This window comes from Oryctolagus cuniculus, chromosome 8, assembly GCF_964237555.1.
Source record: "Oryctolagus cuniculus chromosome 8, mOryCun1.1, whole genome shotgun sequence".
Lineage (NCBI taxonomy): Eukaryota > Metazoa > Chordata > Mammalia > Lagomorpha > Leporidae > Oryctolagus > Oryctolagus cuniculus.
The window spans coordinates 24,891,784-24,918,314 of NC_091439.1; the positions used below are offsets into that span (position 1 = coordinate 24,891,784).

A 26,531-nucleotide genomic window follows, 5' to 3' on the forward strand; every position below is an offset into this window, starting at 1 on the left:
CAGAGGGGAGGATGCTGAAGTTGGTGGAGCTCATCAGAGGAGTTGCACCAGGTCTACTGTTTGGGAGTCACCAGCCTAGAGAAAGCAACTGAAGCTGTTGTAAATGGAGGAGATCAACTCGACACATATAGAGAGTAAGCAGAAGGAAAGACATCTTCAGACAAAAATGCTAAAGGATCCCCATCATTTAGGAGAAAGAACTTGAGAAAGAGTGGGTGGACAGGAAGCATATGCAGAGAGTGTGGTACCATGGAAACTTGCCTGTGGCAGAGAGGACTACTGTTTCATACTGTTCCGCAAGGTGAAGTAAAGTGGGAACCCAAAGGAAGCTTGGGACTGAGTCAAACCTTAATCTTCAGTTCCCATGCATTCTAGTAAATGCATTCAATCCCGTATTCTTAGAGGTTCTTTAGTGTCCTTAAAATATTACAGATTTCATTCCTTGTTCTCAATTAAGAGGCACCAAGAATTCAGGACAGGTAGTAATATCTTTTTCAGTTGTGACACATTTTGGTCCATGTTTCAAGTCAACTGGAAAATGACAACAGGTGATACCTCCCTATCTTTTGTTTCCCACCCTCCGATCCTCAGTGTGCTTTCTCTCTGTCCTGTGAGCTCTGCTTTTAGATAAAGTCTTCTATAGAATTTGAGCTGCAAGTTGCCCAAGTTTGAAATGAGAAGTATTGTTTCTTTCTTATGTGTTTAAACCACTTAAAAGTTGATTCAGGATGTGGTGTTGTGGTGCTGTGGGTTAAGCTGCCACTTGCGACACTGGCATCTCATAGAGCAAGGCCAGTTCAAGTCCCGTCTGCTTGGCTTCCTCTCCAGCTTTCTGCTAATGTGCAGGGGAAAGCAGCAGAGGCCACCCATGTGGGAGACCTGCATGGAGTTCCTGGGTCCTGGCTTTGGCCTGGCCCAGTCCTGCCCATTGCAACCTTTGGAGAGTGAACCAGCAAATGGAAGATCTCTGCCCCTCTCTCTCTCTTTCTCTCCCCTTCTCTCCTTCCCTCCCTCCTTCCCCCCTTCTCTCTCTCTATATATAATTCTACCTTCGAAATAAATAAATAAATCTTAAAAACATCTTGGTTCATAGCAATGCTTATGATGATGTGAAAGAGTAAAATATGGCTTGGAGGTTTAATCTTCCTCTTTCCTCTTTCTTTTTCAGCTACAAGAGACTGTGAAAAGGAAGTTGGAAGGAGCCCGATCACCACTCAATGGAGACCAGCAGAATGGTGCTTGCGATGGGAGTTTTTCTCCAACCAGCAAGCGAATCCGAAAGGACGTTCCAGCAGGGATGGAAGCCATCAGCAACTTGCCCAACAACATGCCACTGCCTTCAGCTTCTCCTCTTCACCAACTTGACCTGAAGCCTTCTTTGCCTTTGCCCAACAGTGGAACGCACCCTCCCGGGCTCCTGGAAGATCTGAGCAAGAACGGGATGCTGCCCGAGATGAAGCTTCCTGTCAATGGCTGCAGTGACCTGGAGGAGAGCTTCGCCGTCTTGCAGAGCAAAGACCTCAAACAAGAACCTCTAGATGACCCCACCTGCATAGACACATCAGAAACATCTCTGTCCAATCAGAACAAGCTGTTCTCAGACATTAACCTGAATGATCAGGAGTGGCAAGAGTTAATCGATGAACTGGCCAACACGGTTCCTGAAGACGACATACAGGACCTGTTCAATGAAGACTTTGAGGAGAAGAAGGAGCCAGAGTTCTCGCAGCCAGCCACGGAGACCCCTCTCTCCCAGGAGAGTGCAAGCGTGAAGAGCGACCCCTCTCACTCTCCTTTTGCACACGTCTCCATGGGCTCTCCCCAGGCCAGGCCTTCTTCCTCTGGTCCTCCCTTCTCCTCTGTCACCACGGCCCCCAACCTACCTTCTGTTGCTAGCACTCCTGCAGCTCCAAACCCTGCCAGCTCACCCGCAAACTGTGCTGTCCAGTCCCCTCAAACTCCAAACCAAGCCCACACTCCTGGCCAGGCTGCCCCCAGGCCTGGAAATGGTTATCTCCTTAATCCTGCAGCAGTGACAGTGGCCAGTTCAGGCCCAGTGGCTGTGCCCAGCTCCGACATGTCCCCAGCAGAGCAGCTCAAACAGATGGCGGCGCAGCAGCAACAGAGGGCCAAACTCATGCAACAGAAGCAGCAGCAGCAGCAGCAGCAGCAGCAACAGCAGCAGCAGCAGCAGCAACACTCAAATCAGAGTTGGTCTCCCCTAGGGCCTCCATCCAGTCCATATGGAGCAGCTTTTACTGCAGAAAAACCAAATAGCCCAATGATGTACCCCCAAGCCTTTAACAACCAAAACCCTATAGTGCCTCCCATGGCAAACAACCTGCAGAAGACAACACTGAATAACTACCTCCCTCCAAATCACATGAATATGATCAATCAGCAGCCAAATAACTTGGGTACAAACTCCTTAAACAAACAGCACAATATTCTGACTTATGGCAACACTAAGCCGCTGACCCATTTTAATGCAGACTTGAGTCAGAGGATGACCCCGCCGATGGCCAACCCCAACAAAAACCCCTTGATGCCATACATGCAGCAGCAGCAACAGCAGCAGCAGCAGCAGCCGCCACCGCCGTCCCAGCAGCCAGCGCCACCACAGCTGCAGGCTCCCAGGGCGCACCTGAGCGAGGAGCAGAAACGCATGCTTCTCATGAAGCAGAAAGGGGTGATGAACCAGCCCATGGCTTACGCTGCACTTCCATCCCACGGTCAGGTAAGTGTGAAAGTGAGACGCGCTCGGAGGGGCTGGTGGTGCGTCGCACACTGGCTCTGCCTGATGCGCTCGCTGCAGCTGGAGTGGGATCTAATTAGCTGTGGAGGTCCTCCCTGCACATCCTCAGGTACTTGCTAGCTTTGCGTCATTTTTTTTTCCTTTCTTCTGAGACATGAAAAACTGTGAATGACTGCCCAGGAAACAAGCTTCTATTATTCTTTGCCAAATACTGTATAAAATTCTCACTGTGCAGGATCAATATGGCGCCACCCTGAGCTGCTTGCTCTCTGAGGTCGTCCTAGGGTCTTAGGATTGGGGTGGTAGGAAGGCAAGGACGGTCGGAGCTAACCACGATGGTTTTACAAGGCCCCGAGCAACCTTCAGCTATCTTAATGAATTATGGATAGTGGAATTATTCCTGCTGTTCACATGTGGGCTTGTTTTCTGTATCGTCAGAGGATAGGTTTTGGTGGGACTACTCAATGTTAAACAGTTATTGCTGGACAGGCCACAGTTGGAAGCTGTTTCAGTTGCATTATTTGGGGGCAGAGTGGAACCTGGTCAATTCGTTTGCCTCTGTTTCAGGAGTATTTCGTGGTGAGTATATCATAGTGCTGGATTAAAATAAAGTCTCCTTTGTTCTGTGGTCTTCCCTCATGATGTCTTGGCGTGGAGTGTGAGGGCTGGGCTGTTAGTGATGCTTCATAAAAAAAATGAGTGGTATCGGTTGGAGGGTGGATAGCCATTGTCTAACGGTTCGCTGTCCTCGTCCTGACTGGGGGCTAGCAGTCAGAGCTCCCCTAACACTATCCACCCTGGAGGACAGAAGTAGAGAGGAGCAGCTTGTGGTGACACGCATGGATGAAGTCAGGAGTGACCCCGCTACTGCCGGTTGCTATTCTGTGCTTGTGGATGCCGGCATGGGTATTCTGGATGGAGATTTTGCAGAAGTCTTTGCTGTGGAGCCTGCCGAGTTTAAAACTGGTGGCTGGATGTTTGTCTAGCATTGGATGCATTGGCTGCACCGGGAGGCAATGTAGGCAGCTCTTGCCCTGCTTGGTGGTTGTTTGCGTCTTGTATCTCCTGGAGTGCTGCACCCTGCCCTACCCTCACGCCTCTACCCCCCAGGCTTGATGGATACTGGAGGGCTGCAGGTGGTGCCGGCCTGCGGAGACAGGCCTTAGTTCTGTGGCTTCATTCTTGGCCCTCACAGCCTTCCAACCCCCAAAACCTCACAGTGGCTTCTTGTCTGCACGTGGCAACCATCTCTAAGGAAATTCTGTCTGCATAAATAAAGGTGTAGGTTGGTTTACATGAACGGCAATCAGTAGCTGGTATGAAAACATCATTGAAATGTGAACTTCTATGTTTTATCTATTTTCATTTAAATTTATCCATGTTATAGTTATACATGCATATATATATAAATATGAAAAACCAGTGTATTGTTCACTTCATGATGAAGTCTTGAAGCAGGGAAAAACAACAGCAATACACAGGGATGTTTGTGGTAGCCCAGATGCATCAGGCAAGCTACCAGAAAGGTCTCTTGTTGATACAAATTGTGTTTCTACATTCGCTGCTTTCATGCCAGTTACAGTAAAGGATTCCTCTGAGCCAGACTGAAGGAGCTTAATTCCAGCTCACAGGCTCTGCAGACATGTGGGCGCAGTGATGCACCCCACCAAAACCCCAGCTCCTGACACACGCGCTACACGCCTTTCAAAATGTGCTAATGGGGACAAAGTTCCCATCTTGGGTGGAACATGACTTTCAAAGGTACTCATTATTTCGGGTCCTTCTGCTTGCCTAACTAAGCATGTGTCATTGAAGCTTTTCACTGCAGCAGTCCTGTTTTGCAAGGGCCCATTCAGGTAAAGAAGCAAAAGTGCTGGTTTTCTGGATTAAATCTAGATATTCTTCCCCTTTCTTCTCATGGAGAATTTTGAGGGTAGATAGAATCTTCCTTTTGGGGGCCTTGTTAGAATAATTGCTTCTTTAAAAAAAGATTTATTTTATTTATTTGAAAGAGTTATAAAGAGAGGTAGAGACAGAGAGAAAGAGAGAATCTTTCTCTGGCTGGTTCAGTCCCCAAATGGCCACAACAGCTGGAGCTAGTCCTATCTGAAGCCAGGAGCAAGGAGCTTCCTCCGTGTCTCCCATGTGGGTACAGGGGCCCAAGCACTTGGGCCATCCTCTGCTGCTTTCTCAGGCACATTAGCAGGGAGTTGGATTGGAAGTGGAGCAGCCCGGGCTTGAACCAGCACCCATATGGGATGCCGGAGCTGTAGGCCGGGGCTATAACCCACTTCACCACAGCGCCGACCCCAGAATAATAGCTTCTTAACTTCATCAATACCTTTAGGTAAAAGCGTCATTTTAAATGAAATATTAACTCACCGCTGTTTGAAACAAGCTTAAAAACACATACATAAACATGTGAATATGTTTCTGCAAACATGCCATTTATTCCATGTTTTTATCTGATGGTGGAGCAGTATTTACATAGCCTCTGCATAGTTAATTACACTCCATGCAGGTACATTGCACAAATACTAGCATGAACTACAGGTGAGATATGAAATATAATTATTCATGGGTGTTGAATTTTGTTTTCTGCTGTTGCTGGTGAAAATTCACTTCATTTTTTGTTGGTTACAAGGATCTTGGTCAATGTTCAGGTTTAATGAATGATCTGAGCACAAAAGCCAATAGTAAGAAAATATTGGACACATTTATTTGAAGAAAATTAACTCTCATAGATGTTTACTTGTTTGAGACACTTGTGGAAAATACCATTTCTCAAGGAAATGAATTGAAATGTACCCGCTTTCTGGCTATCCAAAATGACACAATACAAATTCTTTTCAAAATGTTGAATGTTTTATCTAGTTATTCCACTTCTCAGAATTTACATATTATTTCTTAAAATCAGAGGGTTGTACAAAATTATGATCATATTGTTACTTATGATGGTGAAAAATCAGAACCAAAACAAGTATTTTAGAAGCATAAATAATGTATAAATCTTAATATGAAAGAATGATTAATCATATGAAAATGCTCATTATAGGGTAAAATAAGCAGATCATAAGTGTTACCAAATTGTGTTTTCCAATATGTGTAGACAAATATTGAGTAAGTGAAATGTTAGGAACAGTATTTCTGATTGGAAAAGAAATGAGTGATTATTATTTCCCTCTTTATCTCTTACTGGATTTTCTAAATTTCCTATCATAGTTGTGTTAATTCTACCATCTGGAAACATACATTTTTAAGGAAAGGAAGCTGCCTATTTAAAAAAAAAAAAAAACTACACTCTGCTAGTTTTCAAAAACATTCTTAGATTGGCCAATTGGATTGAGGTAATACCGTTATTTTCTGTTACTTCGTATATTTTAGTTGTGGCCCTGTTGTAGTTGTTCTCAAACCTTTCTCAGCACACACTCACTTTTCCTTTCTCTCTCCAGATTCCCCTTTTACTCCTTAACATTTTCTTCTAATTCCCGCAAGACTAGCTACAACAGTGACAATGGGCCTATCAATAACATTTCTATTGAAAGTTTTCAGATCTTCTCTGTTTTATGTTTTTGCCTCATTTCTTTGGTCATTTCCCCATTTCTCTCCCTCTTTCTCTCTCTCTCTCTCCCTCTCTCTCTCTCTCTCTCCTGTTGAGAACTTTGTCATTGGATCTCCAGGATTGCTCTTTAATTTTTTAAAGATGTATTTCTGTGATGAAATAATGAGATTTTAACTTTGGTCATGTCTACCTATCTTCTTATCATAGTCTTACTATTCCTTAAGAACAGAATCAATCCATTCTCCCTGGGCCCCCTCTCACTTTGGTCTTATTTCTGCATAGTGCCTGACATTTTTTTGTTAAACATAAAGATGTCTAATAAATCATTTGATGAAAATTGCCAAAATTTGGGCCAAAAATATGTTTACGGTTGACTGTCCATGCGAGTGGAACAAGCATTAGCACAGTTAACACGGAGCTGCTTTTGAGATCAAATAGAAGAAGTGGAAAGGCCAGGCTATGAAGAATCCTTTGATAAGAGGTGGTTATGGGAGGCCAGTGGAGCAGCAATGAGATTACCAGGCAGGCAAATTCAACCCCTCGGTGTGATAAACTAAAAACAACTGAGCCACTAAAGAAGAAGTAAACCAAAAGCAAAAAACCTGCTTGCTGGCCAGGAAATGTCACAAGCCTACACACAGCCCAAGAATGATTCCTAAGTGGAAGAGTGGATAGTAAACAATTTCCAACATGTGATGCATAGAATGAGATCGATCAGAGATTACTACTTTATTCTTGGCATGAGTGTTTTCTATGTGTGGCTGTGTCTACCATCCTGAGGATATAGATATAAATGCAAATTTAGATCCAGTTATAGATACCAATGTAGATACAGAAAGATATATTTTACAAACTGCTTTCTCTTTTCAATTTTTTTATCAAAATTTATGGGATGTCCTGTGTGGTATATTATTATAAGCATGTTAGCCATAAAGATCCCCACAGAAAGAACAAAGCCCCAATACTCACAATTGTCATGGAAGTCCTTTTGAAGAAACATTTTCCTTAACTTTAAGGACCTAGTATCCCTTTGTTCAGTTTCCTAAGATGTAGATTGTTTACTTTATCCAAGAAATGCATGCATTTAGTTCAGAAAGTCAACTAGTGCTGCAGGGTTTATGATGAGAAGTAGCAGTCCTCTGCTTTGCTCACTCTATTCATAATTTCCCCTTCCCAGAGGCAACCACTTCGATTCATTAAGTTGTCTTTCCATTTGTCTTAATAAGTGGCTGTCTCTCGATTTCTCAGTGGTTTGATGCTGCGGAAGATGAGGATTTAGCTCACAAATGTATGCAACATCCCTAACACAATCTCTCTTTTTCTCTTAACCATACTCTTAGGAAAATTACCAATGTCACAAATTGTGATTTTAGAAGTATTCCATATTTACATAACTAATTTTTAGTTTATTCTTGTAGTACACCATGATTGCATTTGTATTTCCTTTCTTGTACAACTTCTTGCTTCATTGGAATTAATCATTCTCTCTCTCTCTCTTTCTCTCTCTCTCTCTCTCTATCCCTTCTTCTCTCTCTCTCTCTTTGACTGGTTTTGTCTCTGCATCTGCCTTCGATCCATCCTCAAACTTTTCTGAACTTTAAGACTTTCAATATGGTCAAACACCTCAAATGGTAATGACCTGGTTTTTCTTATATTTTCCTTGCTTTTTCTTTCCCTCCTTCCTTTCTCCCTCGCTGCCCTCTCTCCTTCCTTCCTTCAGTGTCTCTGTTGAAGGTTCTCTACCCCTTGCACCAGTCTGTTTCTGTCCTACTGTTTTCTTGGCCTACTGCTTGACTGAAGTCTTGCCTGCCCTGTGCCATCATGTCTGGAATGTTTCCCCGCTCATGTGTGCTGCATTAACTGATTTTTGGATCATTCCTGCTTCTTTAGTTATTCCTTCCCATTGGTGGAACACATCTTCATGAATTCCTATGAAAGAATACGTGGGAGATTTGTTTTATAGAAACTATTTTTGTAAAGGTTTTCATCCTTGCATTTGATCGATCGTTCACCTGATACGGAATTAAAGCTGAGAAACATTCAGTGAGGATTTTACAGGTGTTTCTTCTCGAACCTGTGACTTTCCTACTATTGAGAAGTTCAGTGATGTTTGGATCCCACTTCCTACTTGTGTAACTCATTTATTCACTCTGAGAGCTTTTCAGAGCTTCTCTTTATCCCTGAAATTTTATCTTAATATAGCTCTTTGCATTTAGTGCATGTAGTACTGTGAACTTTTTTTAAAAATCTGGAAATGTGTATCCTGTAAGGCCTGGTTTGTGTTTTGGCATTATTCCTTTGATCATTTCTCCCTTCCGTTTTCTCCTTTTTTGACTTTCTGGGACTTCAGTTCATGTGAACCCTCCTGGATTATTCTCTGACTTTCATGTCTTTTCTATTTTCTGAGCCTGTGTCTTTTTGTTCCATATTCTGTGAGATTTCCTTAATTTTATCTTCCAAACCTGATAGTAAGTATTTCCATAAGCTCTGGCTTATCCTCTGACTTATCGATCTAAGGATATTAATTATTATTTTTAAGTTGTTTTCTTGTGCTCCCTGCTTGGCCTTGGCTTTGCCCAAGTATCCTTTCTGCATGCTTATCTTGTTCTACTTTTTTGAAAAGCTTTTCTCAATTCTCTGTTTATGAAAGAGAAACAATGAAGCTGGTTAGTTGCTCTGTGTGAATAGACAGGCTGTGACTGTGGCTCTTGCTGAGAAGGGACAGGGTTAGCACCTGCCCAGTTCACTGGATCACTGCCTGTAGATTGTTTTCCCTTGGGTCAAACAAAAAAAAGACCCTATGAGTTTCATTGCTGAGGGGGGTAAATGTGGGTGCTGGCTTTCTGGAGCTGAGCAGGGACAAGGAGTTAGTAGGTGGTAGTGATGGTGAGAGGTGTCTCACCGAAGACTATGTAGACTTTCACTTAACTCCCTGTCGTTGAAGGAGTTCTCTACCTGCTCCAGCTAGACCTGTGTCAGTCCATTTTCCATGACTATAGCAAAGTACCTGAGGCTGAGCTGCTTGTAAAGAACAGAGGTTTCTGGCCGGCGCCCGCGGCTCAATAGGCTAATTCTCCACCTGCGGCGCCGGCACACCAGGGTTCTAGTCCCAGTCGGGGCACCGGATTCTGTCCCGGTTGCCCCTCTTCCAGGCCAGCTCTCTGCTGTGGCCAGGGAGTGCAATGGAGGATAGCCCAAGTGCTTGGGCCCTGCACCCACATGGGAGACCAGGAGAAGCACCTGGCTCCTGCCTTCGGATCAGCGCAGTGTGCCGGCCGCAGCACGCTGGCCATGGTGGCCATTGGAGGGTGAACCAACGGCAAAGGAAGACCTTTCTCTCTGTCTCTCTCTCTCACTGTCCACTCTGCCTGTCAAAAAAAAAAAAAAAAAGAGGTTTCTTTAGCTTCCAGTTCCAGAGGTGCCCGCTTCTTCCCTGCTGAGGACCTCAGAGTAGAGGGCATCCCAGTGATGGTGCATGAGATGGAGAAGAGGGCACACAGCCAGACAGGGAGCCGCACAGAGAAATCCAGGGGCCGAGGTGCTCACTCAGGACAACACGCTCTCGTGAGAACTGCCGCAGTCATTTCCAATGGCAGCGTCCCCAGTGACCTACTTCCCTCCCATGAGGCCCCCCTCTTAAAGTTCCATCATCTCCCCCATCACCACAGTAGGAGCAAAGTTCATCCAACACAGGAACCTCCGAGGGGACAAACCACATCCTTGCTGTAGCAGCCTGGGATCTGGGATTCCAAAGGCTCGTGGCTTCATCTCTCCGAAGTCATGCACCCTCCTTCCTCCACTGTGAGGGAGGGCATCAGCCCCATCTCTCAATTGCACAGGACTGCAGTTTTCCTTTTGGCGCTCACACCTCCTGCCCTGGCATTCAGGCTGCCTCTGATTCCAAAGTCTTTACAGCATCATTTAGCATCCACTGTCATGCTTGACTTTTGGCTTCTCCTACTGCACAATTAGATGTGACTTTCTCTAAGCTGCTAAGTCATTTACCATTCAGCCATCTCATTTTTGCTTTCCAAAATTCTGTTGACATCCTTGATAGCTATTGCTATTCCCATCTTGGTTCTTGAAGGTTTCTATCATGTTTATTCCTTTATTTTCATTGTACTGGGAGATTGGAGAAGGCCAAGATCAATGTGAGCATTCATTCCACCAATGGCCCCATCAGTGACTTTCAGCACCTTTCTCTTTGAATGTGGAATATTATCCAGTATTAAAAATTTTCTTCTTTTTAATTTTTTTTCCAATATTCAAATTTTTATCTCACAGAGGATTCTGCATTACAATTTATAAAATTTTGGATTTTTGAATAGCAGGTTTCATAAAACCTAAAGTACTCCCTTGACATAAAGTTTACTATGTCAAACATGTGTATTCAAAAGAACACACAGTGAACATCATCATACTGTTTAGAATAGGAACTTATGATTATAACCATTGATTAGTTTTCAGAATCTTGAAAATATTGACTTACTTCAAGGACTATAAAACAGTTTAGGTTCTACGACCCTGACTAAGCCAATAGTACCTGGCAACTGAGGTGCAAGGTAAAATATCGACAGAACACTCATCACTGACGGAACCCAAACCCTCCCAGCCGAGGGAAATCAGTGGGCAGAAGTGCTACAGAAGTCCAGATAATAAATAAAATGTCCCTATTGATAGGTAAAATAAAAAATTTTCATATACATCCTGGCCTGTGTTGAAAATCCTGATTGATACTCTGCCGTAGTCTTGGAAATACAAACCTAAGAGAAAATGAAAACTTTTAGCCAAGGAATTAGTTCCATGATGGTTTTGTGCAAGAAAGGGAGTTTAATTGACTCCCCATGGGAATTCTCTACAAAGGCGCTTTGAGACTAGAACATTGTTGCTTACTGAGAGGGCGGACAACTCACCACACAGTGGTTCTGAAACATTTATGGGCCTAAGAAGCACCTGGGGAAAATGTTCAAGATGCACGTAATGAGATTCCACTGCCAAATCCGTAGGTCTGGGATGAGGCCTGGGAATGTGCACTTGGATAAGCAGCACCCCCACCCCCACCCCCACCCCCTTCCGCTGCACTGCCACCATCACTGCTGTTTCCTGATCGAGAAATGGAACACGACACCAAACTGCAGCCAAAGCAGCCCGTGTGTGCTGAACCCTCTGCATACTTAAATATGGCAGTTGTGTCCGATTAATTTTCTTAGTAGGACAAAGCAGCAGTACATCCTCCACTGCCCCCTGTGCCCTTCTCCCAACATGACAAGGGGTGGCCTTTCCCTTTGTCTCTCCAGGAGAGGGCTGGTTAATCCGGTTTCTGTTTCTGGACCCCCTATTGGTGGTGCCTTGTGTGTGTTGACCCACTATCCTCAAGATCCGTAGGAGGAGAATGCAGTGGGATGGGTGGTGTTGTAGTAAAGGCAGCCCAAGGCTTGTCAGAGCAAGGCTCACTGTGTTCTGTGTTCTGACGCGTGGTTAGCTCAAGGACAGCATCCGGGCAACATTCACCAGTGTTCCTGGACTTCGAGGGGCTGTTGCCTCTCCCAGGTGCCCGATTCCATTCCACTGCCTGAGGCAGTTTCCCTTCCTTTCAAGGTGTAGTCTCCTGCACCCAAGGCCCTCCCCCAACCCCCCAGCGCATATGTGCTGCACTCACAGGCAAGAGGGTAGACCAGTGCTCTCTTTTTTTCCCTGCCAGGAGTCTAAGCATCTGACACAAGTACAGGTGATTGTGAAACGCAACCAGTCATACACTCACTCCATGTGTATTCACTCGTAGGATTCTAAATATTATAGCCTAAAGAGAGATACCAAAAATAGAAAGGATACAGCAAGGGACAATGTAGCCAAGTAGATAAGGAGTCCCATGTGTGAAGTCAATGCAAGGCAGTCAGTGTTAAGAGCCACCTTATTGAATTCTGCATTGAGGATCCTTCAGCAGAGAGAAGGGGCAGGGGCAGGACAACCTGGATAGATCAGAGCAGCTGCCACAGGGGAAGTAAGCTTTGAGGCAGACCAGAATGAGGAGGAGCCGGATGGATGGAGCTGGATGGGAAGTCCTCTGCCGGAGGCACAGGATTGCTCCAGAAGTGGACAGTTCAGATTCCAGCCAGCCTAGCACTAGGGAGGTGTATGCTGGGGAAGAATGCAGTGAACTGTGAATAAGAGAACGGTCAGGGCACTTTCTGCTGTCCCGCGTTTGAGACAGTTAGAACCTCCATCTGGACTTGGCGATGAGAATTGAAGAGAAAAGCGAGGAGAAGGGCTTCGGGAGGAAAGCAGTAACAGAACTTGGCGACCCTGTGACAAGGTGGAAGGGAAAGGAATTCAGGGTTGATGATCATGTGAGTGACTATTAGGGTGGTAGAAGAGTCTGAAAGATGATGATACTGTCACACGCGAATCTACAGACCAAATCTTATTTTCATTTGAAAGCAATTCAAACACTTGTTATACAACTAATTATTTATCTTATTGTTTTGATTTATATTTCCAGTTTGTTAAGGTGTGCTCCTACACTCAAGGTGTGAAGAAAGCTCATAGTTAATTTTCCTGCTAGGGTTAGGTATTTGACACCATGACTAAGATGCTGTTTAGGATGCCTGGGTTGGCGTCCTGGCTCTACTCCCAATTCCAGCTTTCTGCTAGTGTGCACTGAGAGGCAGCAGGTGATGGCCCAAGCACTTAGGTCCCTGCCCTCCTCCACATGGGAAACCCAGATTGCGTTCCCAGCTCCCAGCCTTGACCTGGCTAGCCCTGGCTGTTGCGGTTATTTGGGGAGTAACCTCTGCTTGTTCTCTCTCACTCTCGTTCTCTTTCTGTCTGCCTTTCAAATAAATAAAAATTTAAACAAGAAACTTCTCACTATTTAAAAATAATGATTAAATTTGTGCTACACTGCCATCAACAGCTACCTGTGTTTACAAGTATTTATATTTTAATATAAATTATTCAGTTATGAAACTGGTTGTTTTTGTTATTTAAACATATTACATAACGTATATATATTATAAGACTATACATATTATATTATTTTTGCTTAATGTTTTTACTACAAAGATTTACTTAATCTTGTGTGTCTGTCTGAAGAGTGCCCTCTCAAAGATGGTCCTTATTTAAGTTTACAAGAGTTCCAGGCTTTAAAACCCATTATGTCAGCCTTCATTAACTATTCAAAGTAATCTTGGGCTTTTCTATAGATTACAGAACTGTTTGGGAAAGAAAAGAATGATCCTTTCCTATATAAAGGTATTCCATTATATCTTGGTTCTTGGGCAAGTTTCTATAGAATCAACCTTCTATATGACACCGAATAGTTTGCATCAAAACAAGTTTATAAAGAATCAAAATGCGGGGCCAGCACCGTGGCTCACTTGGTCAATCCTCCGCCTTGCAGTGCCGGCATCCCATATGGGCACCAGGTTCTAGTCCTGGTTACTCCTCTTCCAGTCCAGCTCTCTGCTGTGGCCCGAGAAGGCAGTGGAGGATGGCCCAAGTGCTTGGGCACCTGCACCCACATGGGAGACCAGGAAGAAGTGCCTAGCTCCTGGCTTCGGGTCGGCACAGCGCCGGCCGTAGCAGCCATTTGGGGGGTGAACCAATGGAAGGAAGATCTTTCTCTCTGTCTCTCTCTCTCACTGTCTATAACTCTACCTGTCCAAAAAAAAAAAAAAAAAAGAATCAAAATACTTTTCTTGCTGGTTGGATTTCCATTACATTGTCATGACTGGTTAATGTGATATGCAGTTTACCCATATACTTTGATTTAGTGAGCAGTAGGGACCTCAAATAGTATCTAAAGTAGTAGCTCCCATTTATTACAATTATGATCTTCCTAGAAGTTTTATAATGCATTCTCTAATTGCTTTTTAATCTGAGATGTTTGTGATTCTGTTTTTTTTTCTAAAGATTTATTTCATTTATTTGAAAGACATAGTTACAGAGAGAGACAGAAGAAGAGAGAGAGAGAGATTTTATATCCTCTGGTTCATTCCCCAAATGACCACAACATCCAGGGATGGGCCAGGATGAAGCTAGGAGTGTGGAGCTTCTTCTGATTCTCCTAAGTGAGTGGCAAGGGCCCAAACCCTTGGGCCATCTTCTGCTGCTTTCCCAGGCACATCAGCAGGGAGCTGGATCAGAAATGGAGCAGCCAGGACTCAAACAGACACCCATATGGGATGCCGGCACGGCAGGCGGAGGCTTAAACCACTATATCACAGCGCCAGCCCCGGTGTTTGGGCTTCTGTTCTGCACTGGGCTCTAGCTGGTTCATATGAAAGATGTTTTATGGGAATGCTGCCAAGCGGAAGCTAGTCAGTGGTGCAAGGAAAAGACCGTGACTGGGCATGGAGAGCAGTGTACCTCAGGCACCTGCTCTGATCATATGAACTGATGACCAGCCTCTCAGGCACCCCCATTGTGTGATAACAGCCCCTTGTACACCCTCCACTGGACCCCGTTGTGCTGTGCACACCCTGCACAGCCATGGATAGCAGCCCTGAGTCCACACGATTTTTCCCTACAAACTCCTGAGCACAGAGCAGTCAGCTTTTTAGTTCAGCACAGTAAGAATGGGTCAAGTGTGCCGCGGTGTGGCCCGGGTGCTCTTACCATGGTGAGTGCAGGCCTGTCGTGTGAAGCCATTGGGCTGAAGGGTGATGGAAAGCAAGGCAGTTCACATCTGAGTGTCTAGCAGCACTCACGGTTGATAATGGTAGTTTCGATATCACCCATTAGTAAGATTTTCATTAGTGTGGCAGAAGAAGCCCAGAGACAAGACTCGGACAATCATTTAGCATTTCTCTCAGAGCAGTGACAGGTTTCAATGTTCCAAACTCTAGAGCAGGACCATCCAACAAAAATACAGCACAAACTCCAAATGCAAGTGATGCAATTTTAAAATTTCTATTGACCATGGTACAAAAGGTAAAAAGAAACCGCGGAGGTTAATTTTGATAGTTTTAACTTAATCTGACATTAAATATGTCAATGTATGATAAGTAAGATCACTGATATTTTACATTCTTTTCTGCAGACCAGCTGTTTGAGTTCTGAGTGTCTTTTACACTCCGCACAGCTCAGCTTAGCTAAGCCACGTTTCAGGTGCTCAGGAGCTCCCATACTACCGGGCAGCTACTGTGTTGGACAGTGTGATCTAGAAGCAAACCAAAACTCTACTCTGTGATCAGGCAGGACCAGAGGGAAAGCAAAATGATAAATTTGTTTTTGCTGTCTGTGAGCCTCTGACTCTTGACAATGCCTTTTAAAAGTTATGTCTTCCTGGGGAGCCGGCGCTGTGGCATAGCAGGTAAAGCCACCGCCTGCAGCGCCGGCATCCATATGCATGCTGGTTCGTGTCCCAGCTGCTCTACTTTGAATCCAGCTCTCTGCTGTGCCCTGGGAAAGCAGTAGAAGATGGCCCAAGTCCTTGGGCCCCTGCACCCACGTGGGAGACCTGGAAGAGGCTCCTGGCTCCTGGCTTTGGATCCATGCAGCTCCAGTCATTGCAGCCAACTGGGGAGTGAACCAGCAGATGGAAGACCTCTCTCTCTCTGCCTCTCCTCTCTCTGTTTAACTCCAACTTTCAAATAAACAAATAAATCTTAAAAAGAAAGAAAAGAAAAAAGAGCTATGTCATCCTAAACTGAACAGACAAATCAGAGCTTCCTTCTGCACTGCCAGGCACCCTCTCCTATGGACATCACAACACCCAGCCACTCTTGTGCCCGTGTCAATAGAATCCACCTGATCTTCGTGGCCCATAGTCTGTAGCCCCTCCCACGTCCGTGTCTGTGGGCTGCAGGGCACGGCTTATCCAAAGACGCTTGCATTCATTCCTTCTCGGTGGTCGACACGGAACATTTGTGAGCAGCGTTGGCGCCACGTAGACTTCCCGCGGCGAGGTCAGGAGCACCTGCCCCCCTATTAATCTGTCAATGAGAGTGGCTGGTGCTCTGGGCTTGTTTTCTAGGGTTTTGATGAGCTTCATTAATTATGTTGAGAGGGAAAGGTGTGCAGCTGCAGAAGAACCCACTTAGCTCCACGTGAGCAGGAATAATTGGACAGTTGGCAGGTGTTAAATTGGCGGTCTAGCGAGAAAAACTCGCGGATAAACACAATTCCCCCAACCACCTCGGCGCAACCACGGTGCTCGCTGCTTGGGCACGCACGACTCTCTCCACGTCCACCTTCCCATGCCTCGAGGACTGCCTGGGTGTGACATGGTGTGAGGTCATGGGGCGGGGGTGCAGAGTGTGGAACGGCAGGAGACCTGACCAGTGCTTCATTACTGGCAGGGATTTGGACAGGTTACATAACCTCTCTGATCTGTAGGTTTCCTGCTAGAAAATGGGGGGGGGGGGGGGGGGATCGTCAAAGGATTGCTAGGACAATTCCATGTATTTATTAGCTTATGTAAAGCACTTATGATAATATTAGCTCCCTAGTATGTACTAAATGCGTCTTTAAATTAAAAACATTCATCATATACTTTCCTGTTCACACCTTGTAAAACCTCTAGGAGAGTCCAGCTACGTGGGCTTCAGTTTTCCTGTAAGCCAACTTCATTCATTCAATGGACATTCATTGTGTACCTGCTGTGTCCAGGCAGTGAACATAGAAAGGCAGGAAGATTCTGGAAGAAACCTGTGACCATATTTATGTGAAAATTTTATGGGCAGGGACTGCAAACAAAATGGTATGAATGCATGAATATTCTTTTTTAAAGGCCAGCTGTTAGTAAGTGTCACTGCTGATTTAAAAAAAAAAAAAAAGAGAGAGAGAGAGCTTGGTTTTCATCATCCTAGGTCTGGCAGGATTGTTCCTCTACATTTACCTCCGTCTAAAATAAAAATTACTGGGACTGGCGCCGTGGCTCACTTGGTTAATCCTCCACTTGGCGGCGCCGGCATCCCATACGGGCGCCGGGTTCTAGTCCCAGTTGCTCCTCTTCCAGTCCAGCTCTCTGCTGTGGCCCGGGAGGGCAGTGGAGGATGGCCCAAGTCCTTGGGCCCTGCGCCCGCATGGGAGACCAGGAGGAAGCATCTGGCTCCTGGTTTCGGATCGGCGCAGCGCCGGCTGTGGCAGCCTTTTGGGGGGTGAACCAATGGAGTGAAAACCTTTCTCTCTCTCTCTCGCTCCCTGTCTATAACTCTACCTGTCAAATAATAAAAAAAATAAAAAATAAATTAAAATAAAAATTGCTTATTTCTGATCTTTTAACAAACAATATGAAAATGGCTCCTTTTTTGTTTGTGTATGTGAAATGACCTGAAACAAGGAAAACACTTCGAAGATGATAACAGACCCTCACGATACGAGAAAAGTCATTTGGCTTTGTTAGCAGCAGAAGTTTAAAAGGAAGATGGGATTCAATTCACCAGGACATTTGTAACCATTTATCTTAACTTTCTGTATGACAAGCAAGCAAGCAAATAAATATTCCAAAATAAGGGAAATTATTTTTATTTGAAGTGCTTGTTTTTTAATGTTGGGAATTTTTTTAGATTAAATCAGTCATTTTGGTAAAATGTTTAACAGCTAAATTCCAAAATAAAGAGCTCTCTGGGAAAATGATTGGATTTGTTATCTGTTGCTATGTTACCAGTTATACCCCAAACTCAGCAGCTTCGGGGCTGGTAGGAATCCTCCCACACATCAGGAGGGAGTCCTGGGGTGGCAGATCCGGGTGGTTCTGATACAGGAGCTCCCATGAGGCTCCAGTCACACTGTGCCCTGGGGTGGCTGTCTGCTGGAAGCTTGACCCCAACTGCGCATGGCCCACTAGTGGCTGCTGTCAGGGGGCTTGAGTGTCTCAGGACACGGCAGCTGGCTTCCCCGGGGTGAGCGACTCGCAAGAGAGCAGGGAGGAGGCCACCATGCCTGCCACACCTAGTACGGAAGGCCCATACCTCCTTCACTTTTCATTATTCCATTCATGAGCAGCGGTCAGACTGGGTTCTCCTTTCTGAAGGAGATGTGTGAACCCAGCTGTGATGCCATAATTCGCACAAATGACTTTCGGCGTTGGGAAGCGCGGGTCGCTGGCAATGGCACGGGGGCACTTGGGCTGGGAGGGACCGAGCTGGCCCTGATGAGCAGATGCGGAGGGAAGGGAGTGAGCGGAGGGAGGAAGCCCCAGGCTCCAGACACACCTCTGTTTTCACGGAGCAGCCTCAGACCTGGTCCCACGGCAGAGAAGTAACAACACTGTGGGCGGATGAGTGAAGACGCTGGTTTCCTTAGCGTCTGAGCCATCCATCCTCTTGTCCACTCTAAGACCAGCCTTGTTATTGACCCACGTTTGCGTTTCTGCTTCAGAACCCTTTCCCTCGCCTTTCCGTTTGGAGGCATTTCTTGTTCCTGTGCTGTCCCGTGCTCCCTGTGCTGCCTGCCCGCCTACAGTTTGTCTCCCGGCACGTAGAACCTGTGGCCGCTGCAGCTCACCTCTGTCCAGGGCATCCTGCAGCCCCTCCGCCGCTCTCCATTTCACAATGCGGGGGCTGCCTTTAGTCACACTGGGATTTCTGTTTCGGAGTCTTTCAGGGCAGAGCCCTCAGTGCCCCCGTGCTGTCGGCTGAGCCATCTCTCCCTGCATGTGTGTCACTCACAGTGAGATGCATGCACGCAAGTCCCCTATGGCCTTCAGCCGTTTCTTTCCATTGCCCCTTCAATTATGAATCACCCAGCAACACTTGCTAAGGACCAGTTGCACGCAAAGTCCTGTCCCTGTTGCTGGAGCATCACAAAGTAAAAGGCCTGGCCCCTGCCTTTAAGAAGTTTATCCTCTGCTGGCGCCGCGGCTCACTAGGCTAATCTTCCACCTGCGCCGCCGGCATCGCATATGGACGCCAGGTTCTAGTCCCAGTTGCTCCTCTTCCAAGCCAGCTCTCTGCTGTGGCCCGGGAGGGCAGTGGAGGATGGCCTGAGTCCTTGGGCCCTGCACCCGCATGGGAGACCAGAAGAAGCACCTGCCTTCTGGCTTTGGATCAGCACAGTGCACCAGCCGCAGCGGCCATTGTGGGATGAACCAACGGAAAAGGAAGACCTTTATCTCTGTCTCTCTCTCTCACTGTCCACTCTGCCTGTCAAAAATAAATAAATAAATAAATAAATTTTAAAAAGTAAAAAAGTAGATTTAAAAAAAGTTTATCCTCTACTAAAAGCGGAATTTTTTTAAAAAAGTTTTAAATAGTAACAGCATACAGATTCCCACTGACAGTCAGTAGAGTGACATGTTGTACAAGTTAGAATGATCACATTCAAGAGTTATTCCTGTCTGTATCCTTTTGTTATTATTATTAAAGTTTATTTATTTGAAAGGCAGAGTTGCAGCGAGAGGCAGAGAAACAGAGAATTTAATTCCGCATGTTCACTTCCCATATGGCTGAAGCCAGGAGCCTGGAGCTTCATCCAGGTCCCCCTTGGGGGTGAAGGGATCCAAGCAATTGGCCATCCTCTGCTGCCTTCCTAGGCACATTAGCAGGGAGCTAGTGGGAAGTGGAGCAGCTGGGATTTGAACTGGTCTTTGAAAACATATATGCTGCTGGCTTTGCAGGCAGTGGCTTTACCTGCTACACTGCTGCACTGGTCCCTGTCTGTACCATTTAATTGAGAAAACCAGCCAGCTGTCTTTTGGACTAAGTAAATGCACGTGCCTTGAGTAGAACACTATTGTGTCTGAGCTTGACTTCCTGGTATCACACGTCTCACCCTGGTTAAAGCATGCTTTTAGAACCAAAGTGAATAAATAAAGCATTTGCTAATAATCTGTAGTCCCCTCCCCCCCCCAAAAAAAGATATGCCCTGTTAATGTAATAAATAATTAGCTGTCACTGGTAACTAAGGTATAAGAGAAGGCTAATGTATTAATGTTCCAATTTTTCTTATTTTTTCAAGAGCATCATGCCTCTGATTTGATTTACTGTGTTTGTAATGGGTGGTTGTTCAGAAGGGCAGGAGGGAACTGTGGGCAGTGAAGGGTAGATCAGGAACGCAGGGATGGCTGAAGTGCATCAGTAGATGGGACCGGGGATGGAGACCCACGGGAAGGGGAAGCCGCTCCGAGCTGGTTATTAAGATCTAACTTGGGATACAAGAAGCCATGTGTAGTCATTGTGGGTTTCTGAAAAGAGGAGAGGACTATCTTGATCAAAGTGATTGGCAGGAGAGACGCCAGGATACAGCACACCTGGAACAAAATAATTAGATGCTGACTGCATGTGACCTTGGAAATAGATCCAACGAAAAAGGCAGGGATGGTGGAAGTGACCATGGGCTGGAGCCAGGACATGAGAGGAAAAGACGGTCATCAGATCTGACTTCCAGACAGTGGGCTTGCACGCTGAGGAGGGCTGTTGTTTACAGGTAAAGGGAGAGTTGATCACGGGGGAAAGGTCTTAGCAGGGTTTGGTTTAATTGTCAACTGGACATTCAATTAAAGTTTCCTTTCTCTTGAGAATTAAGGAAGTAAATGTGTGGATTTCTGGTTCTTGCACATCTAGATGGTAGTGAAAAAGTGAGTTGATGAAACATGTCTTGAGGGATGTTGTACTTGAGACTAAGATACACACACACACGGATTCTAGTGTCAGGTCTGGAGATGGCTAGAATGAATAACTGAAAAACAATAAGCACAAAGTACTTACAGGTGTATTATGTGGGTGTATATAAGGGTCTTCAGAAAGCTTGTGGAAAATGTGGATTACAAAAACTATGCATGGATTTCAAACTTTTTCAACCAAAATAAACTTACCTTTTAATTCAAGTTTTTCCACAAACTTTTTGAAATATTCTCATATATATTTGTGTATATATGCACATCCAGCTATTTGAAAGCTATCTGAAAACCCATGTCATCAGCATGTTAAGCCTAGATAATTTTAACTAATGGAATCATAAATGATTTTTCTTTTCCTTTCTGTTCTTGTTTATCTGAATTTCCTAATTTTTCCAGTTGCACGTACATTACTTGTTATACGTGTCTTCATGTAGATAAATCACTTTAAATCCGTGGTCAAATGAAATAGTTGAGTCCCTTCCAGCCATGTGGGAGGCCCAGGTTGAGTTCTAGGCTTCTAGCTCTGGGCTGCCCAGTCCTGGCTGTTATGGGTGTTTGGGGGAGGGAACCAGGCGATGAAGAATCCCTGTGTGCCTCTCTCTCTCTCTCTCTCTCTCTCCCTCCCTCCCTCCCTTTTAAATGGAAGGAAGGAAGAAATAGGAGGGAAGAAGTAAAGAAGAAGGGAAGGAAGGAGGGTCGGAGGGAGGGAGGGAAGAATAATAGAATTTTCAGGGTCAGAATTTAGAAGAAGAAAAAGCCATAAAGTAATGGTCCTAAAATGAGTAGCCTGAGACCCTAATAGTGATAGGCTTGATCATGAGGCATTCAGATTAAGAGTATGAATTTTCTAAAGCTGGGGCTTGAAAATATGTATGTCAAGGAGAAAAAAAGGAAGTATCTTCATCTTCCAGAACTTGGACTAATCCAAAGAAGTGCTTCTCGACCACAGAGGACGGTGTTCCTCTCCCCTCCGGGGGATACTTGGCAACTTCCAGAGATATTCTTGGCCATCACAACCAGGGATAGGAAGGACACTGAGGCTGCTGCTGGCATCCAGTAGACAGAAACCAGAGATGCTGCTTAAGAAACCCTACATTGCACAGGAAAAACCCCCATGGCAAAGAATTATCTACCTCAAAATGTCAGTAGTGCCAAGGGTGGGAAACTCTGATCCGAAGTGAGACGAGTGTGAAAACGACCATCCCTGGAGTGCTTTGAGTGCCGAGAGTGTGGCGTGGATCTCTTCATTTCATCTTCACACGATCTTGAAACTAGTGGGTAAATTGAAATAGTCTGTTCGAGGTCACACAGTAAGTTAGCACTAGGATTAGGAATCAAAGCAAAGTCCATCTGATTACAAACTTGAGCTCTTAAACACTGGGCAGTTTTGCCTGCCTGTGGACAGGCACAGGGCAAAATGAACAAGAAAGCTGTCTGAGGAGCGCATCAGTGTCTGGTCTCATTTTTCCTACCCTGGCTTCTCAACTTCAGGACCGCTTTTAATCACCAGGATGTGATAGGCGGTGAAACAAATAGCAATGCCCTTCTATGCGTCTCGCCCTTCACCCTTCCCTCCACCCCATCTGTCCCCTAATGTTTATTTCTTAATGAATAGTTTGTGCTTCTTGATGGAGTTTGGGGGTAGCATGTGGTTGGTTGTGTAAATGAGTGCTGATGTATTTCTGGTCTGCAATCCTTTGAATCATGGAGGAGCAATCTGAAAATATCTGAGAATTAATGCTTTCTAGCCTCATTTTGACAATCACATAGGCAGACATTTTTCACATTGCTCTTATCCAGCTTCCTGGATCTTTTCACTTTTGTCTCTGGATAAAGAATTGTTGTCTGCAGCATCGTGCGGTTACCTTAGCCTCCATGCCATGTTCACTGAGGAGACTGTATATGAAAAAACAAAAGTTGTATTCCTTCAGACATGGACTTCCCTGGGTCTTTGAAAACATAGATCCTCAATTCAGTGGATCTAAATGGTTTGCTGGCAACTGGGAAGAAAAAGTAGAGCTCCCCAAGTTCACGGGCACTCCCATGTCTCTGCTCCATTGCCCACTCTCACCTCTTCTTTTCTGGAAAGTTAGGACTTTTTATGAATCTTATCTTAGGGGCAGGCATTATGACACAACAGGTAAGATTGTCTGTTGGAACACCCACATCCCATGTCAGGGTACCCATTCCAGTCCCAAATACTTTGCTTCTAATCCAGCTCCCTGCTAATGCAGCTGGGAAGACAGCAGAAAATGGTCCAAGTCCTGGGGTCCCTTCCACCCACATGGGAGACCCAGATTGAGTTCCTGGCTCCTGGCTCCTGGCTCCTGGCTCATCCTGGTCCCAGCCCGAGCTATTGTGGGCATTTGAGGACTGAACCAGAGAATGAAAAAAAACTATCTATCTATCTATCTATCTATATCTGTGTCTTTCTCCCTTTCTGTGACTCCCTCTCTGTCACTCTGCCTTTCAATATGTAAATAAATGAATAAATCATTTTTCAAAAATATATCTTAAATATGCTAAATTGCCATGGACGTAAGAATTGGAACATAGCAGTCAGGATCATTAATCCATCTTCCCTTTGCCTCCCACACAAACTTGGGATTGAGATAATTCATTCTAATGTTGACATGTACAGAAAGACTGTAGCACATTCCAGAGGTTCCACCCATTCTGAGGCTCCCTCTGGATCCCACAAGAATATTTTAAGAAATAAAATGTCACCAGTAATAAATAAAATTGGGAAGGAAATTTGGATAAACCTATACACAGGAAAAGACTTATTTTAGAATTCTTTTCCTGTGAGTTTTATTGTGAATATTGAATGTCTTTTCAATACCGACGTTATCATTCTTGGAGAAGGAGAATTTGTTTGTATCCTTTATCCTGTTTTGATTTTTAGAGAGAAATTTTACCAATTCATTATTTTTGCACATCCTATTTCTTTAGACATGATGCTATAAAATAAAATAGTACCCTTTTTTGAGTGGATACAATGTTTGAAATATTGTTCTACACTAGCTGAATTTCCTCATTTAATCTCCACAAAGGTTGTCATAAAATAGGATTATCTCCATTTACATGTGAGATGACTGAGGCTTAAAAAGTTCAAGTGATTTTTTTTTTCTCTAAGGACAGCATGGAGATTTGAACTCAGAGCCCTTGGAATTCAGGGGCCAGGTTATACCTCACTTCTTTGCAAAGCTGCCTCCCAGGGAATGTATTAAACATGCATTTCAACTTCACCTTTTTTTTAAAGAGCTAACAGCGTTTTCACATACTAATTTACTCTCATAGTATCAAGTTAGGTAGCTAAACGGTATGAATTCATAATGTCGAATGAATCTTGCATGATCCTGCCACCAGCCTTCCATATATATCCAATGTCAACAGTGTTGCCTCTGAGTTCCTACTAAATTTGTAGGTGGTATGACTTGATTGCACAAGGGTATTGCTTGTGCAGCCTGCACAGTTGACTGCACAATCACCATTTTTCTAAATATAGACCCTAAGTGTAATCAGATAGTCGGAAACAATATCCAACATTTTCACTGAAAAGTATGGTTGCTTTATACACACACACATACACACATATGCTCTCCTCTTTCCCGTAGTATCCAAACACAGCCATGGTACAAAATAAGTGCTTTGTGAAAGCTCGAGGGGTTGGTCTGATCTCCAGAGAAATGCAAAGGGAAAGAATTTGATGCCAGGGGAATAATGATGGTGTTTACAAGCCAGGACTCAGGCCAGTGACTTTTGGGTGAGCCAGGGGCAAGCCAGGCCACCCCTCAAGGGCTGTGAAAGGCCGTGAGGAAGAGCGTGCTCAGCAGTGGGTGCACTTCCCTTGCCGGCTGTAGGGTCTTTAGCAAGTACCGTGCACACTTGAATTCATTCATATCACTCAACTTAGCTTTCCCATCTGTGAAATGGAGATGATAATATACGCATAGGTAACTCATTTATTATGATCATCATTGTCATTATCTTAGGTAGAGCATCAGAGAGACAGAAACCATTTTTCCTGAAAAATGTTTAAACGTGGAAGCAAGGAGATCGTGGTTCAGTTCTCTCATTTGACGTTGAAGAACTGTGGCCTGGAGCGAGTCTCGGCAGATCCTTCACCTGCTGTGTGACGTGATTATGCCCACCTTGCAGGAACAGTGACTGTGATGAAAGGCAAGTGTTTGCCATGTGGCAGCTGCTCAACAAATGGTAGCTTTATGTTAGTATTAAAGTCAGAATTACAGAGAGAGAGCGGGAGACAGAGAGAGAGGGGGAGAGAGGTTTTCTGTCTGCTGCTTTACTCCCAAAGTGTCTGCAACGGCCAGAGCTGAGCCAGGCCGAAGCCAGGAGCCTCATCCAGGTCTCCCCAAGCACTTGGGCCATCTGCTGCTGCTTTTCTCAGGCCATTAGTAGGGAGCTGGTTCAGAAGTGGAGCAGCCGGGAAATGAACCCGTACCCATATGGGATGCTGACGTCTCAAGCGACAGCTCTACCCACTGTGCCGTAATGCTGGCCCTGAAAAATATAGCTTTGATGATGATTTCCTACTAAGCAAAGCTGGTGAATTCTTTCCTTAGAACCTTAGGCCGCGTCTGAGCACCTATTGGGTCCCATGGGCTGTACCGTTCTAAGTAGCGCATCCTTCTGTGAACACGATGAAAGCTACAGCCGTATCATCAGAAAAATGCACAGTCTCCAAACAAACATGAATACAATTGCAGGAGATTCACAGACTCCCAGGTTAAGAGTCCCTGGTGCAGCTCAAAGAAGGAAAAGAATATATATGGCAATCTGAGTGGTTATTGGCTTTGAAAAAGGATCTGTGGTCCTATTCCCAGTGCAGCTTTCCCAGCATCGTGACAATCAGATTCCATGGACTAAAACAGACTAGATTCAGAACATTTCAAGAACACATTTATTTCATTAACAGAGGCAAGCCTGTTTTAACAAAGCATATTTATCAAACGCCTATTATGTGCCTAATAAGGTGGTGGGTGTTGCGGGGAACAAAAGGCGCTTAACATGTGGTCCCTGCCCTCTGCGTTTTCTTTCTAATTGGAGAGGCAAGTGAACAAGGCAGTAGGAGATGTATGAGCACTATATGCTGATATAATCAAGTACTAAATTGTGTACGCTTGTGTGGGTGGGCGCGCAAGCCTCACATATCATTCTCTGACCTTGAATTGTACACAAATCATTAGCGTCAAACCGGAATCGCCGGCCGCTCCCCCACCCCTCCTCTCTGCTTGGCCGACTTCCACCGCAGCCTCTCCCTCCACGTCTGAACATGCTTTAGAAAAGAGAGGTGAAATCATACAGTGGGGAAGAGAGAAAAATGAATAAAGGAGAAAGGAGGCCCCCAGGCAGTCTGAGGTTAGCACAGCAGCCGGGGTCCACGTGGGGGCAGAGTCTGCCCCAGGAGCCCCCAAGCTCCAGGAAAACCCCTTTTTTTGGGGGGGGGGATGCCCAGCAATTTCTCTTTCTTGTTTACAAATGAGCCAATGGTCCCTCTGTCAGTGGCCGAGTCGGCAAGCAGGAGGTTAGAGTGCCGAGAAAGCCTGGCTCCTAGGAATAGGAGCTCAATAGCAGTGCAGGCACACGGCACGCGAGTATAGCAGAAGAACGGGAGAGAGAGCTCTGTC

General features: G+C 45.1%; 1 protein-coding gene across 1 annotated transcript in view; it reads left to right on the forward strand.

Moving 5' to 3' along the window:
• The window catches only part of MAML3 (mastermind like transcriptional coactivator 3), a 477,422-nt gene that overhangs the window by 288,147 nt on the left and 162,744 nt on the right, over positions 1–26,531 (forward strand). Inside the window, exon 2 of the mRNA XM_002716951.5 lies at positions 1,169–2,737. Within this exon, the coding sequence (XP_002716997.2) occupies positions 1,169–2,737 (1,569 nt within the window). The remainder of the gene's footprint in view (positions 1–1,168; positions 2,738–26,531) is intronic.